The sequence below is a fragment of the Pseudonaja textilis genome, chromosome 2, assembly GCF_049901715.1.
Source record: "Pseudonaja textilis isolate UNSWEBS1 chromosome 2, rPseTex1.2, whole genome shotgun sequence".
Taxonomy (NCBI): Eukaryota; Metazoa; Chordata; class Lepidosauria; order Squamata; family Elapidae; genus Pseudonaja; species Pseudonaja textilis.
Window position 1 is genome coordinate 147400601 of NC_141991.1, and position 14044 is coordinate 147414644.

The following is a 14044-nucleotide window of genomic DNA, read 5'->3' on the forward strand; positions in this document are numbered from 1 at the left end:
AAAACTTGATCTAATGAATGTATTCTCCATATTGGATTTGTAACTCTTTTATTTTGAACAAACAATGTGGTGCAATAAAAAGCATGCATTTATTACAGGTGAGGATACTCCAATTTCCCTTCGCATGGCCTGGGATAGAGATGATTTTTAAAAAACATGGATCAAGAGTGCCTTTCCTGGGATAGGCTACGCTGCCACTTTACCTCCTCTTAGATCTATGCCCTGATATAAAAATGCAGGCGTACGTCACAGCTTATATCATTTTCTTTCCCCACCGTTTTCTCTCTGACAGATGTTCGGAGATTATAAAATAACTGCCCTCCACCAAGCAATCAAGCTCAAATTGTGTCCCTGGCTTTCTGTCAGCCACAATGAGTTCATCCGACCGGAGGGGGCTCGGGAGGAGGGAGGCGACGCCGTGCGCAGCCTTTCCTCCCGCATCTGCGTGTCGGCCGGCATAGATGTGCTTCGGTCTCGACTGCTTTGCCGACGCTTTGCTTGCCGGCGAGGGTCGCCCGCCTGCGGGTTTTTCTCGGGTAAAGGAGACGGAGAGGGTCTTCCCCCCCGCTTTTACGCTCTGCTTTCCGATTGGCGCAGCCGCTAGCCTGCCTGACACCAGCCTGCGACTCCCGCGTTCCTCGCCTTGCTCTGCTCGCTCCACCTCCCTCTCCCGGCTCGCTCCACCCCGGCTCGCTGTCGTCGTCCTCCTCGTCCTCCGCCCCCCGCCCGGCAGCTTCGGCAATAGCAGCAGCAGCTGTCTGCGCCGCTAGTCCGCCGTCCTCCCAGCCGCCCGCCATGGCTCGCGCGGGGGCCTCCTCCTCCTCCCCGCCACCGCCGCCACAGCCTCCCTTGCCTCTCACTCGGGAGGCGGCCGAGGAGGAGGAGGAGGAGGAGGGGGGGGAGGAAGACGACGGCGAAGAAGACGGAGAGGAGGAGGAGGAGGAGGAGGAAGATCCCCCAGCCCGGGCTCTCATGCCACGCTCCTCCCCGGTGCCCAGGCCTCAGCACCCCAGCGCCCCAGAGAACTGCTCTTCGTCAGAGGACGACGGGGAGGATGACGGGCACCACCAGCACTTGGCCAGGCCACTTTCTCAGCATCCCCCAGGCCTGCCTGGGCCACCTTCCCAGCATGCAGTGCAGGACAGCCGAGGGCTCCCCTCCCAGCATGCTCAAGGGCACCCTGGACTGTTTTCCCAACATGCCACTGCAGCTGCCACCCCCATGGAGGAGCCCTGTCAGCACACCGCAGGCCGGCATGTGCTGTTTGCTGATGCCTTGGGCCTGCCCTTGGCACGCTGGCGGCGCTACCAGCCTTGGCCACCGCCTTCGCCAGAGTCTCCCCCTGAGGTGGTGCCTTTCTTGGCCTCCCTCCCTCCCTCCCCAAGTACCCCCTACCTTTTGCCATCCTTTGTGTTGCAACCAGTGGGGCAAGATGAGGATGAGAAGCTTGAACGGCTGCGCCAGGCCAAGGTAGAATTGGAAGAAGTTTTGCCACCACAGCCTGGAGAGCCACGAGTCCTTCGTGGTACTGTGCGTGTGCTCAACGTTTCTTACCACAAGGCTGTGCATGTGCGGGCCAGCAAAGACCGGTGGCAAAGTCACCGGGATTACCCTGCCCTCTATATTTCAGGGGGCTCACCAGATGGAGGCCTGACTGACCGCTTTGCCTTCTGCCTGGAGTTTGGTGATGAGGATGAGGAAGATGAGGAAGGAGGAGGAGCCCAGCTTGATTTTGTGGTGCGCTATCAGACCGAAGAAGGAGTTTACTGGGCCAATAACCAGGGCAAGAATTATAGTGTGGTACTGAAGGGGGCAGCGGCTACCCAAGTTCTACCCACGAGGTCTTCTAAAGAAGGTGAATCACGTCGGCTCAAGAGCTGTATGAGGCCAGTCAAAATCAGGTAATGCTTTCAGTGCCCTTCATATACCTGAAGAAAGTGCATCTTTGAATTATCAGTTCCATTCTTGTAATCTAATTTTCTCCAATGCAGTGCCCTCCAGAACAATTGCCCTATAACTCCCATCAACCCCAAAGATGAAGTGAGTTGTAGTTGTACTCCAAGACCTGAGTATCTTTGCTCTTCTACTCCATTCCCATAAAATTTATATCCAGGGCTTTTTTTAATCTAATATTACGTTGTTATCAGTTAATCTATGTCTCTTTTTCAGGTATCTTTCATAGACTTAAGACCACAAATGGACAAGAAAAAAAATGGGTATTTAGGAACTAAAGAGAAGTTTGTTTCAAATTCTTGCCCATTTTCTAGATTCTGTTTCCTTCAGTTATGCAAATGACACTTACTAGTTGTACTCTAGTTGTGATAGAAGCCAGCATTCCAAAGAAATCTAATTTACTATGAAGGAAAAAGAGTGCTGATGCATGCTGCTTAATCCCTTTTGCTTGAGTCCTCTGCTAGTGGGAGTGTCTGAACAGTGATTTTTTTTTTTTTTGGTGATGAATGAATTAAGATTTTTGGGATATGTCTCAGTAATCGAACTGAAATCAGGAATCGGCAATGATGGAAGAGCAATAAATAAAGAGAGATATCTGGATTTAAGGTACTTCTTTTAGTAAAAGGTTAGAAGTGGCATAATGAAAAGACACATATTCACCATAAGGCAGAATTCTTGGAACTTTTTGTTTTACCCTGATACATGAACATTCTCAAATTGTGAGATGGGTATTACTGAAAATAATATAATCAGCAAAGAAGGTGTGAGATTCCTCCTGTCCCATTCCAGTTAATCTTCAATATATTTTCACACATGATCCAGAAAGCATCATTTTGCTAATGATAGAAAGTATGAAGATTTAAAAAGAGAAAGTTGAAGAGGATAGTTTTAAGGCAAATGCATACTATAGTAATTTCTATTCAGATTATTTAAAAAAAATGTTTTATGGGAGGTTCCCTACCTTTATGTATGCAGTAAAGCAGATTGCTGCACATGTAGCACTGTTTCCAGCAACAAATGTATCAACGTGGATTGCTTAAAAATGCACATAAAGGTAATCCTTGACTTAGGACCATTTGTTTAATGATTGTTGAAGTTATGATAGTGTTGAAAACAGTGACTTACAACCGATCCTCGCACTTATGGCTGGTGCAATGTCTACACAGGCACATGATCAAAATTCAGGTGCTTGGCAACCAGCATGTATTTACGTCTGTTGCAGTCTCCCAAGTCACATGATCACCATTTGTAACCTTAGCTGATCTCCAACAAGTGAAGTCAATGGGGCAAGCCAGGTTTGCTTAACAGCTGTGTGATTTGCTTAATGAGTACAGCAAAAAGGTTATCAAATTGGGCATTTATATCACTAAGTTCTCATCCCAAATGTGACCATAGGTCAAGGACTACCTGTATGCATCTTGGGCCCTGATTGGTTCAGGTTTCTTAAAATATTTTTCATTTCAAAAGTAAATCTATATAAGGACTGTACCAATTCGCTGTCAAGGCAGGGGTTCATATGAACCACCACCACTTTATAGCTTCCTGTTCACATGTTTTATGCTTACTGATAGCCCCAGATTTTCTGACTGACACAATCTTGCTCACTTTACCTAATAAACTCTGCAGGAGTTTTTGATGTGTCATTAAGGATACTGAATTGTCAATTTCTGAATACCTTATTTTGATCAAACAGCCTAATTTCTTACTGTAGGAAAGATTTTTTTTTATTATGCTGTAAGAAATACTGGTGTGTACACAGCAAGTGAGTTTGTTCCTTTTAGTACCACTTGTGAAAACAGCCCACTCTAGACCAGAATTGAGAACCAACATAAGTACAACTCATTTTCTATGTACTGTAATAAAGAAGATTGTCACCTACAAATGATTATCATCAGTGGTGAATATTTTATAAGCATAGCATTCCATAGCTTTTTCCATCTGATTCTGCAGTAGTCTTTTTTCTTGGAATTGCCTTACTTTGTTCATAAACCTATATTGGGGAAAAATGGGAAAAATCATTACAATTCAGCCGTCTAGTATTCTTTTTTGTTCTAAGGTGTTATTTTATCACTGTTATAGATACTTGAATGTACACATGGGAGGAGGAATAAACTGATTTTTTAGCATCAGCCTAGCCATGGTAGACAAAACACTACTGCAGCTTTTAATCCTTCTTTGCATTTAATTAAAGATTTCCTGTTTGCTGGTTTTGTCCATATTTCTTCTCTGTTGATTGTGATAGGAGATTATCTCCTCAACCCATAGTCTTCATCATCAGCCATTCGGTCACATCTGACCCTCAACCACTCTAGGGATCAGCACTCTCCATGCCCCTCTGTCTCGCACCGCCACCTTCACAGCTGCAATGGTCATCCCAGTATCATCTTTTGTAATGTCCAGCCAGCAGGTGCTAGGGTGGCCCATTCTCCTTTTCCACTGATTACTCCCAGCATGATTGACTTTTCGAGTGAATCAGCTCTCTTGACATGACCAAAATATAACAACAGCCTCTGTTTGGAGATCATGGCTTCAAGTGATACTTTTGGTGAAGTTTGGTCTAAGACTTTATTTCTGCAGCTCATGGGATGTGTAGTAGTCGTCTCCAGCACCACAGGTCAAATGCATCCACTCTTTTTCTAGAGTACAAGTTTCACAGCCATAAGTAGTAATTGGAAAAAATATTGCATTAACTAATCTGCATTTGGTTGCGAGGCTGATGTCTTTACTCTTTCAGATGTTATTCATGGTAGACATTATAGTTCTTCCAAGTGCTATACGCCTTCTGATCTCAGGGCTGCAGTCACCACTTTGGCTGATTGTAGAGTCTAGGAAGATGAATTTCTTTACTGTTTCGATGGTCTGATTGTGGATCTGCACTCTGACCTATGTGTTCTCTGCAGTTGTCATTATCTTTGTTTTCTTGATGTTAAGGTGCAGTTCAATTTTTTCACTTTCATTTTTGACTCTCAGGTTTAACCTCTCCAGGTCCTTCTCGCTTTCCATGGGCAATGTTGTGTCATCTGCATATCAGAGGTTGATATTCCCACCACCGATTTTAACCCCAATGATAGATTCCTCCAAATGTGCACTTCTCATAGCTATTTTTGTGTACCTGTTGGATGGTATTCTAGGTGACAAGATTTAAACTTGCTGAATGCCTTTTCCAATTCTGAACCATTTTGTGTCTCCATATTCCATTCTTACAGTGGCTGCCTGGTCAGAGTACAATGACTATACTCAGTTGAAGGCTTTTGTATAGTCAATGAAGCACATGTAGAAGACCTTTTTGGTATTCCTTTGCTTTTTCCACCGTCCAACATAGATTGGCAATATCATCACACATTCCTTTTCCTTTCTGAAATCCTGCTTGTATATCAGGCAGTTCCCTGTTGGCAGTTGAATTCAAATGATACTAAATTATCTTCAAGAGAATTTTACTCACATGTGGTATCAAGTCTATGGTTTGGTGGTTGAAATGGTCTTTTGTATCACCTTTCTTTGGTATTGGGATAAATATTGACCTTTTCCATTCTTTTGGCTCCAGGCCACACTTCCATACACTTTGGCAAAGTGCTTGTCAGTCCTTTTATTGGCTCTGGTCCCATCAGCTCTCCAGGAATTCCATCAACTCCTAGGACTTTGCAGTTAGGCAACTGGTTGAGTGCTCACACTATTTCCTCCTCTATGATACTTAGTTCCATTTCCTCAACCCATAGAGATAGTTAAAGTTGCATTACTTTAGAGAGCCTATTCAAAGATCAGTTAAGAGGGTATTGATGATTGATCCTCCCAGGCTTTTAACAGGGAGGAACACAAAGGATAGAATCTGCAAAGACTATTGCTGAATCAGATTTACCTATGATCAAAAGTAAAGAGAAGAAAGCCCACTATACCCGGGAATTTGTTGAATATTATACTAAATGCTGTATAAAAAGTTGCTTAGTAGTCTTAGTCGGCATTCTAGTCTGGAAGCAACATATCTGATTCTTATGATACTGACATAGAACCATATTCCATTTATTTAATGTGCATAATTAGGAGGATTTCTCTCCCCTTATGTTCTTAAAATAAAGGCTTACAAACTAAGGCTTAGAACATGTACTTAGGTAGATAGAGTTTGGTATGAAAAAGTAATAAACATAGCTGCAGATTATTCTCTTAGTTATTGATCCAGGAGAAAGGAAGGCACACCCACTAGGGTTATTAAGAGAATTTGACAAGGCAAAGTTCCTTACGAGTAACTACACGCTCATGAACATTGATCAGTCCAAGAAAGAGTTTTCTTACAAACATATTAAGGGAACCATGGAATAGGTTTGACAATGGATACAAAGCCCCATATAAAGAGCAGAACATGGAAAAATGAGGAAGAATGATCTTGCCTGCCTCCCCAAGACTCTGGGTACCTTGCTTTACAAAGAAATAATAAAACATAACTTACAAAATGGATAAAATATATGTATTCCTCAATTCTATGCTCTTGATGCAATGTAGCATTTATATACAGCATTTTTCTGTTTGGTGAAGACTAGAGGAGGTTGAACTCTCAGTGTCTATTTATTATGAATATTATTCTGTCTGCATGTGAAGTGCTGGATAGAAATGTAGATTCCGCCCCCGCCCCCTCTTTTAAAATTTAAAGAGAATCTGAATTTTGACAATTTTGTATCTGTTGCATTCAGTGTGGATGATAAGAGGGACTATTGTTTTGCCATGTTGTAATTATATCTGAAGAAACTCAAACAGGTGTTTCCTTGCCGAGGCATAGGTTTGTTGTGGTAGTTTGGGATCCTTCTGATAAAGTCCTCAGTATTATTTCTAAAATCATAACAATCCATTATGTCATGGACCCCAGGAGTCTCTAACTTTGGAGACTGGTGTGTTGATATTATTTCTCTTGACATTTTTTATGTTATCCACTAAAGAAGGCAATTAAAAATGTAATCTCATTGGGAGGTTTGTCACCATTCTATGTTGCTAGTACAAGTATTTTTTGCAATTAGCCCTAGATAGATTTGGTTTAGGTTTGCTATGGGTTTGGGTTTCCTTGTCAGTTTCCTTAGAACTTTTTAAGGCATCTTAGGCAAAACATACCCAGTTCTTTTAACCATTCTTCATAGACTTTAGCCTTCAGGCTATACCCACCATCATCTCTGTTCTTCTGGTTTATTTTGCAAGTCAATGGCAACAATAAAGGAGTCATGAGTATCAATTAGGCTTGCTGCATCTAGCTGACCTAATCAGAAAACCAACTCCACTAGTATTTTGTACTACGGAAACCCTCAATAATCAGTGTACTCTTAGAGTTAAGCATCAGAGTATAGCTGAGCACAATCTTAATCCAGGAATTTGTTTTCAATACCAGGATGGAGTCTGCAGCACTTTCTCATATTCTGGTTTGTGAAAATCTGGATGACCAATTTGTTGTTGTTTAGTTGCTTTCTTATTTCTATACTGTGATGAACCTGATTATGCTAGGATTGTCTGTTGATAACTGCTTCTTTTTAAATTCCTGCCTGTGTCGTCACTGTTAGTATTTAGCCATCTTGTCTTGTGGTTCCCTCTTTTTCAGTTCCCTTTGTTTTTTCCAAGGATCCTAAGCACCCAGTAATTCTTGTCTTTACTTATGCACCCAAAATATTTAAATTTTAATTTTATTATTGGTACTTCTAATGAATAGTCTGGATTTAGTTGCTTTAATACTGAATTATTCATTCTTCATACCAGAGGTGGGTATTCAGCAGGTTCTGACCAGTTCTGGAGAACCAATAGCGGAATTTTTGAGTCCACTTCTGACTGGAGACTTTACAGTATCCTGCCACGCCTATCAAGGCATGCCTACCGAACTGGTAGTAAAAAAAATTTGAATCCCACCACTGCTTCATACAGTTCATGGTATTTTCAACACATTTGTATTTTGCCTTGATCTATCTTCAATCTTTTTCTCAAGCAGCAGATATCTATTTCATGACCATAGTCACCATCCTGACAATTTTTTGTGCCTAAGAAAATAAAAATCTGTTTCTGCTACACTTACTTCTCTGCCTCTTTTCATTAGGTTATAATTGCATGTTGACATAATGGTAGGATTATTTAAATAATTGAATAGCTCTTGTGCTCTCTTCTTTCAACTGCATCAAGAGATTCCTCAAATCTTCCTCACATCCAGTTGTCAGAGTGGTATCAGCATATCTGAGGTTGCTGATGTTTTACTCAAAAAAAATAATTTCTCTTTCTTTTAGTCCAGAAAATTCATTTCTTCCATGTAGCAATTATTTCAGTTTTGTAGTTACATATATTAAAAGAACTTTAAGAAGCATGAGAGCTTGCGGAAAAGAAAGGAAATTATGTCCCTGCACTTGCATCTGAGAGACAGCTTCATCCACCTCATAGGGTCATCTTGCCTTCTGTAGCCTTTGGGCTGCAATGACATGTGTTGCCTAGCCCTACCTTAAACATACTTCGAAAGGAGCTTCTGTGGTTTGTTTAGTATCATCATTAATACAAGTACAGCCACCTGGATTCATTCACAATATATATAAAGTGCAAACAACTTCACATAGGGCATGACAGCATAGAACAAGTGGGTAGTGCCAAAATCTTCATGGAACAGATGGATATTAAGGCAGAATTCATATGATTTAAGGGAAGGATCAATATATGGGTGTTCTAGGAAGCAGGTTCACCCATTAAGAAAAATATAGAACAGTTTGGCACAAGGATTACAGAAATAGTTGTAAATTAATAGAATACAAACAATACAGTACTGCCAAATCTAGGCTGTAAAAATCCAGTTGACCAGTAGATTGCAGGAAAGAGTTAAATATTTTAAGTGAACTATCACAACTTGAGAGGCTTTTCAAGGAGCTATTAATTCCGTATATTATGTTGATTTTTATGTAGCTAGTTTAAAGATAAAGAATTTAGCACATTTTTCTGCCACTTGTCATAGTTCATATTCTATACTAGAGCAGTGGCCCCCAATCTTTTGGGGACTAGGGACGAGTTCTGTGGAGAGATTTTTCTACAGACCAGAGGGGGCGTGGTTTCGGGTGCTTCCTGCTTCCTGCAGATGGGACTTCACTTGTTTGCGCGGCCCAGTTTCTGGCATGCTGCTGATCCACAGACTAGGGGTTGAGGACTCCTGTACTAAGGTATATAACAATTTTTATACAATTTAAAATGCAAGAAAATGTATTAAATAGAAAAAGAACCATGGAAATTTACCTATTATTATCTAAAGAAAAAATACTTTTTATTTTTTTAAGCAGTAAAAAAAGAATTGCAAACATGTCTGCAAAAACTTTTAAATGTGGTTTATAAGGTGTTTCTGTAAACGGAAGAATTAAAAAAATAAAAAGCAAGAAATGGTTTAATTTCCCACCCTCAAGTGGGAACAACTATTCATTGTGGTCTGTTGCTATTCTAATGTTAGTATTTAAAATGAGTAGGTTGCATCTTGATTTTTCACTCTCAGCAGAAATCCCCACCCACCATTCATGTGCGGGTTCAGTGATGACCTTTGTAACCTTGTCTTTGTCAAAGTTTGGGTTTGTCAGGTGATACTTTACAGTTCTGGGAAGAAATTATGGAAAAGTCTCTTCTAACCTTCCCTTCTGGAGCCCTGCAGATATACTGGAATATAATTTCCAGGATTCTCAGCCACTAGAAGGTGATTTTGGTGCATCAAATTTATCCTAAATGTTTATGGCAATTATGGTATGTTACTTATGAAGTGACTATAGTTTAGTAGATTTAACACCTAATTCTCGCAGTTGATAGAACCATACAAAATACAATGACTGCTTTTTTTGCCTAATGTGTATGTACATTAAACCATAGGGTATGGCTGCAGTATTATTATTTATCCCCTTTATTATTTTTTACTTCTCCCTTTTTTGGATGTATACATTAGTATCAACATTATTATTACATTATATTGTTTCCAAGTGCACTGAGTCCTTCTGCACCCAACACAGATTTCTTGTGTATCTAATCACACTTGGCCAAATAAATAAAGTATATAAGTAATTTTTTTTTGCCCACTTACCTATCAATGTGCTGAATTCTGGATCAAGTCCAATTCCCTTGAGATTTAGGCAGTTGTCAATTAAAAATAAATGCATCAATTACACATTCATACTTGACACATATTAGTAATGCCGGTAATTTCTAGCAATGCTATACTAATAATGTGTTAAACTTGTATGTTGCCCAATTATCAACAATGTTGGGTGGTTCACAACAATCAAACAAAGACATTATGAATGACAGAAGCCAATACTGGTGGAATTATGTTCTTTCCCTAGTTTAAAGTGAAGCAGATTGAAAATCATAGAATCATTCCCTCAGATAGAAAGAAGTGACTTATGACCATTTTTCACACTTTAGCAACAGAAATTTTGGGTTCAATTGTAGTCATAAGTTGCGGACTACATGTATAGAGTTTATAGAAATACCTTACTATAGATCTGAGATAATCACTTACATTCAGTGTGATTAATATATTTTTGTTCATTCATGAATTATTCCAATAGATGTTATACAAAATATTACTACACTCAAGAGTAGATACACTGTAATATACTTTATATTTTGTTTGGCATAGCATTTATAACAAGTTTCATTATACAATTACATAAGAATATGGACAGAGATATGTTCCCATTATATTTAGACATGTTGTATTATATATTAATAGGGGAAAAAATTCTCCAAATGCATGTTAGTTAGGGTTAGGTTGCTTAAACTTTGAAGAGCAAATGGGCAGAAGGTATACAGTACATGACTGCAGATATCCCTGCTGAAAAGCATGACTGTATTATTTGCTAATTTTCAAATACAGTTTGGGAGGGTTTGCTCACATGTTGAGTTCTTTTTAGTAACATGAAAACAGTCTTTGCTCTTTCCCTGTCTTTGATCCCTCTCTTCCTCTTTTCTTTAGGATTCATGTCCACATTTGTAACAGAATAACAGAATTGGAAAGGAATCTTGGAGGTCATCTAGTGCAATCCCCTGCTCAGGCAGGAAACCTATACCTTTTCAGACAAATGGTTGTCTAATCTCTTGTTATGATTTATCACAGCATCCCTCAATTTTATTCTCTTCCCTGTGGGAACTGCCTCTAATTCAGTTTCCCCAACTGCCTATCTCTACCCTTTTGATCACCCTGCACTCCACCTGACTACCTCCCCTTGCTGCCCATAGCTGACTTTCACCTTCTTCTTCCTCCTCCTACTGCTGGCCTGGGATCCAGGGGCCGGGTTAGAGGGATGGATCCAATAATTGTGGCTGAGTAGTGGAGCCTTGTCTACTGAAGATGGTGTAAAAGGCATGGCCAGCAGGGGGCAGCAGCACAGAATAACAAAATTAGGAGAGACCTTGGAGCTCTTCCGGTGGTCCCCAACCTTTCTGGCTTTGCGGACTGGCGGAAGCAACAGGACCGGGAGAGGGGATGGTTCTGCACTAGCAGCAGGCAAGCACAAGTGGAGCTTCACTCATGAGCTTGCATGGCCTTGTACTAGGCTGCAGGTTGGGGACCTTGTTCTAGTCCAATCCCCTGCTCAAGCAAGAACCCCTATACCATTTCAGACAAGTTGTGGTCCTATTCCTTCTTAAAAACCTCCAGTGTTGGAACACCCACAACTTCTGGAGCAAATTGTTCCACTGATTAATTGTTCTAATTGTCAGAACATTTCTCCTAAGTTCTAAGTTGTTCTCTTCTTGATTAGTTTCCACCCATGGCTTCTTGTCTTATTTTCAGGTGCTTTGGAGAATAGGCTGACTCCCTCTTCTCTGTGGCAGCTCCTGAGATATTGGAACACTGTTATCATATCACCCCTAGTTCTTCTTTTCATTAAACTAGACATACCCAATTCCTGCAACCATTTTAGCCTCCAATCCCCTAATCATCTTTGTTGTTCTTTTCTGCACTCTTTCTAGAGTCTCAACATCTTTTTTTATATTGTGATGACCAAAACTGGATGCAATATTCCACATTTTTACCAAGGCATTATAAAGTGGTAATAACACTTCATGTGAGCTATGGAGGAGGCAGGGCAGAAGTGCAGGTGGAGGAGCCCTATCTTCCACCACCAGCATGAGGAGTGATAGCTTATAGACCATGGAGAGTGCAGCAAAATAGACCAGTGAGGGACAGGGAAGGGCAGTGGTGGTAGTTCCTCCGGTAAATGTCACACTTGTGTGGGAAGTGCTCCCAATTCCCTTAGCTGGCCCAGATGGTACCATAATTGATGGTGTCAACGGAGAGGTCAGGGAGGGCTTGTACATATACACCACCCCTGTTTGAAGCCTGCCAGTAATTCATAAGTCTGACCAGTGTTGTGTCAGTATTATAAGCTGGCCTGTAATTTTTTTTTCTTTATCCAGTGATGGTCTAGATGTCTCTTATGCCACTTAATTTCTCAGAGTCTGGAGATTCTCTGGGATCCACATACATGTCTTGGCTCCAACCAAAGGGGCAAATGTCCATGTAGCAGGCTGGTAAGTGGCAGATGCAGTGCATGTAATCATATGTAAGGCTTAAAGAGATGCTAGGAATGAAGCACAAACTCGGGAGAGGGCTTGGCAGAAGATGCAGTGATGGGGAAGTGAGGGATCACTGCAGGGAAAGTGTTGGAGTAACAGAGTAGTGAGATTGCAGCAAGGCATTGAACTGAGCACACATGAGCAAAGTGCTTGGTTGAACAGGTGGTGGCAGAGGAAGGGCCTGCCATTGATGTTGGTGTAGCAATAGCACTTAGACATATACCACTTCACAGCGCTTTACAGCCCTCTCTAAGTGGTTTACAGAGCAGCATATTGCCCCCAGCAATTTGATTCCTCATTTTATTGACCTTGGAAGGATGGAAGGCTTAATTAGTTGTCAGTTGGCAAAATTAGCCTGCAATACTGCTTACCGTGGTATAGCACTAGCAGACCCAATTCACCCACAATTTAGATTTTAGTCCTTAGGCCATGACCAAATCCATATAGGCATGATCTGATCCACGACCATTGTCTTCTGCTCATTCTAAACAATGTTTAAGGCCTCAGTTGAGCTATGCAACAAAGCTTCAGGGACAACCCTCTAGATTCCCACGGCCCCCATCCCCCATCAAATGCCTGGGTGACCAAATAGGTACTTTCTCCCTGTATCAATGGATAACCACAGAAAACTTTTTTATATATATAAAATTTTATTCAGTTTTCCACATATTAAAAACATCTTTTTTTCAGTGAACAGCATGATTCCAGGTTATCACATATCCATACAAACATGACTTTAGTTTCATACTTATCTTTCACATTTAAATTCATCTGCCATCATCAGGCTTGTGTATTGGGTTCGTCTGTGTGTCAGGCTTTCACAGCCACTTCTGTTTTAAATTTGGTGCTAGCTTTGTGTTGTGTTAGAATGTTTTTTTCTTCATCCTGATTGGTTGGGAGTCTTGGTCTGTGTTTATTGGTCTTGGAGTTTACTGTGTTCTGCTTGATTGGCAACATTGTGTTCCTGTATTGGAGGCTTTTAGTGCAGCTTGGCTCTGAGTAAATGGACGGCTATCATTTGTTAGGAAGCTAGGTTTCATCTGGGTGCCTGGTTGGGGTGTGTTTGAGCTGGAGGTATCAGGGAGGATCCGTTTGTGCCCAGGTGTTTGCTTGGCTTGTGGTGTGGAGATTTTTTTGTTTGTGAGTGCAGGCTTCCAGATAATTGACAGTCTGGTGGAGTCATCTCTTCTATTCATGCTTTCAGGTCTTTTTTCAATCTCTGTGGCTTCTCTGATAACCCCAGTACAGAATTATCCTAACATCCACAACTTTAGATCATGTTATTACAATTCCAAGACAAAACCCAGATCTAGTATGTGATCTAGGACATCAGTAACCTCGGTTTAATCCATGATATCTACGACATTCCAAGCTGCCTCTGGTTTTGAGTCCAGAGAAGACAGTTTAAAGTTCCCTAGAATCATAGATCTAGGGAACTCCTGGAAAAACTTGGCCACAGCATTGAGTAACTCAGATAGGCAAGTAAAGTGGTCTTTTGTAAGGTGACCAACCGTCCTCCTTTAGGGAGGACAGTCCTCCTTTT

At 41.2% G+C, this 14044-nt stretch overlaps 1 protein-coding gene across 1 annotated transcript in view; it reads left to right on the plus strand.

The window, feature by feature from the left end:
- Window positions 1–715: 715 nt before the first annotated feature.
- The window catches only part of PPP1R3F (protein phosphatase 1 regulatory subunit 3F), a 42957-nt gene continuing 29628 nt past the window's right edge, over window positions 716–14044 (plus strand). The window contains exon 1 of the mRNA XM_026711653.2: window positions 716–1901. Within this exon, the coding sequence (XP_026567438.1) occupies window positions 796–1901 (1106 nt within the window). The 5' untranslated portion in view covers window positions 716–795. The remainder of the gene's footprint in view (window positions 1902–14044) is intronic.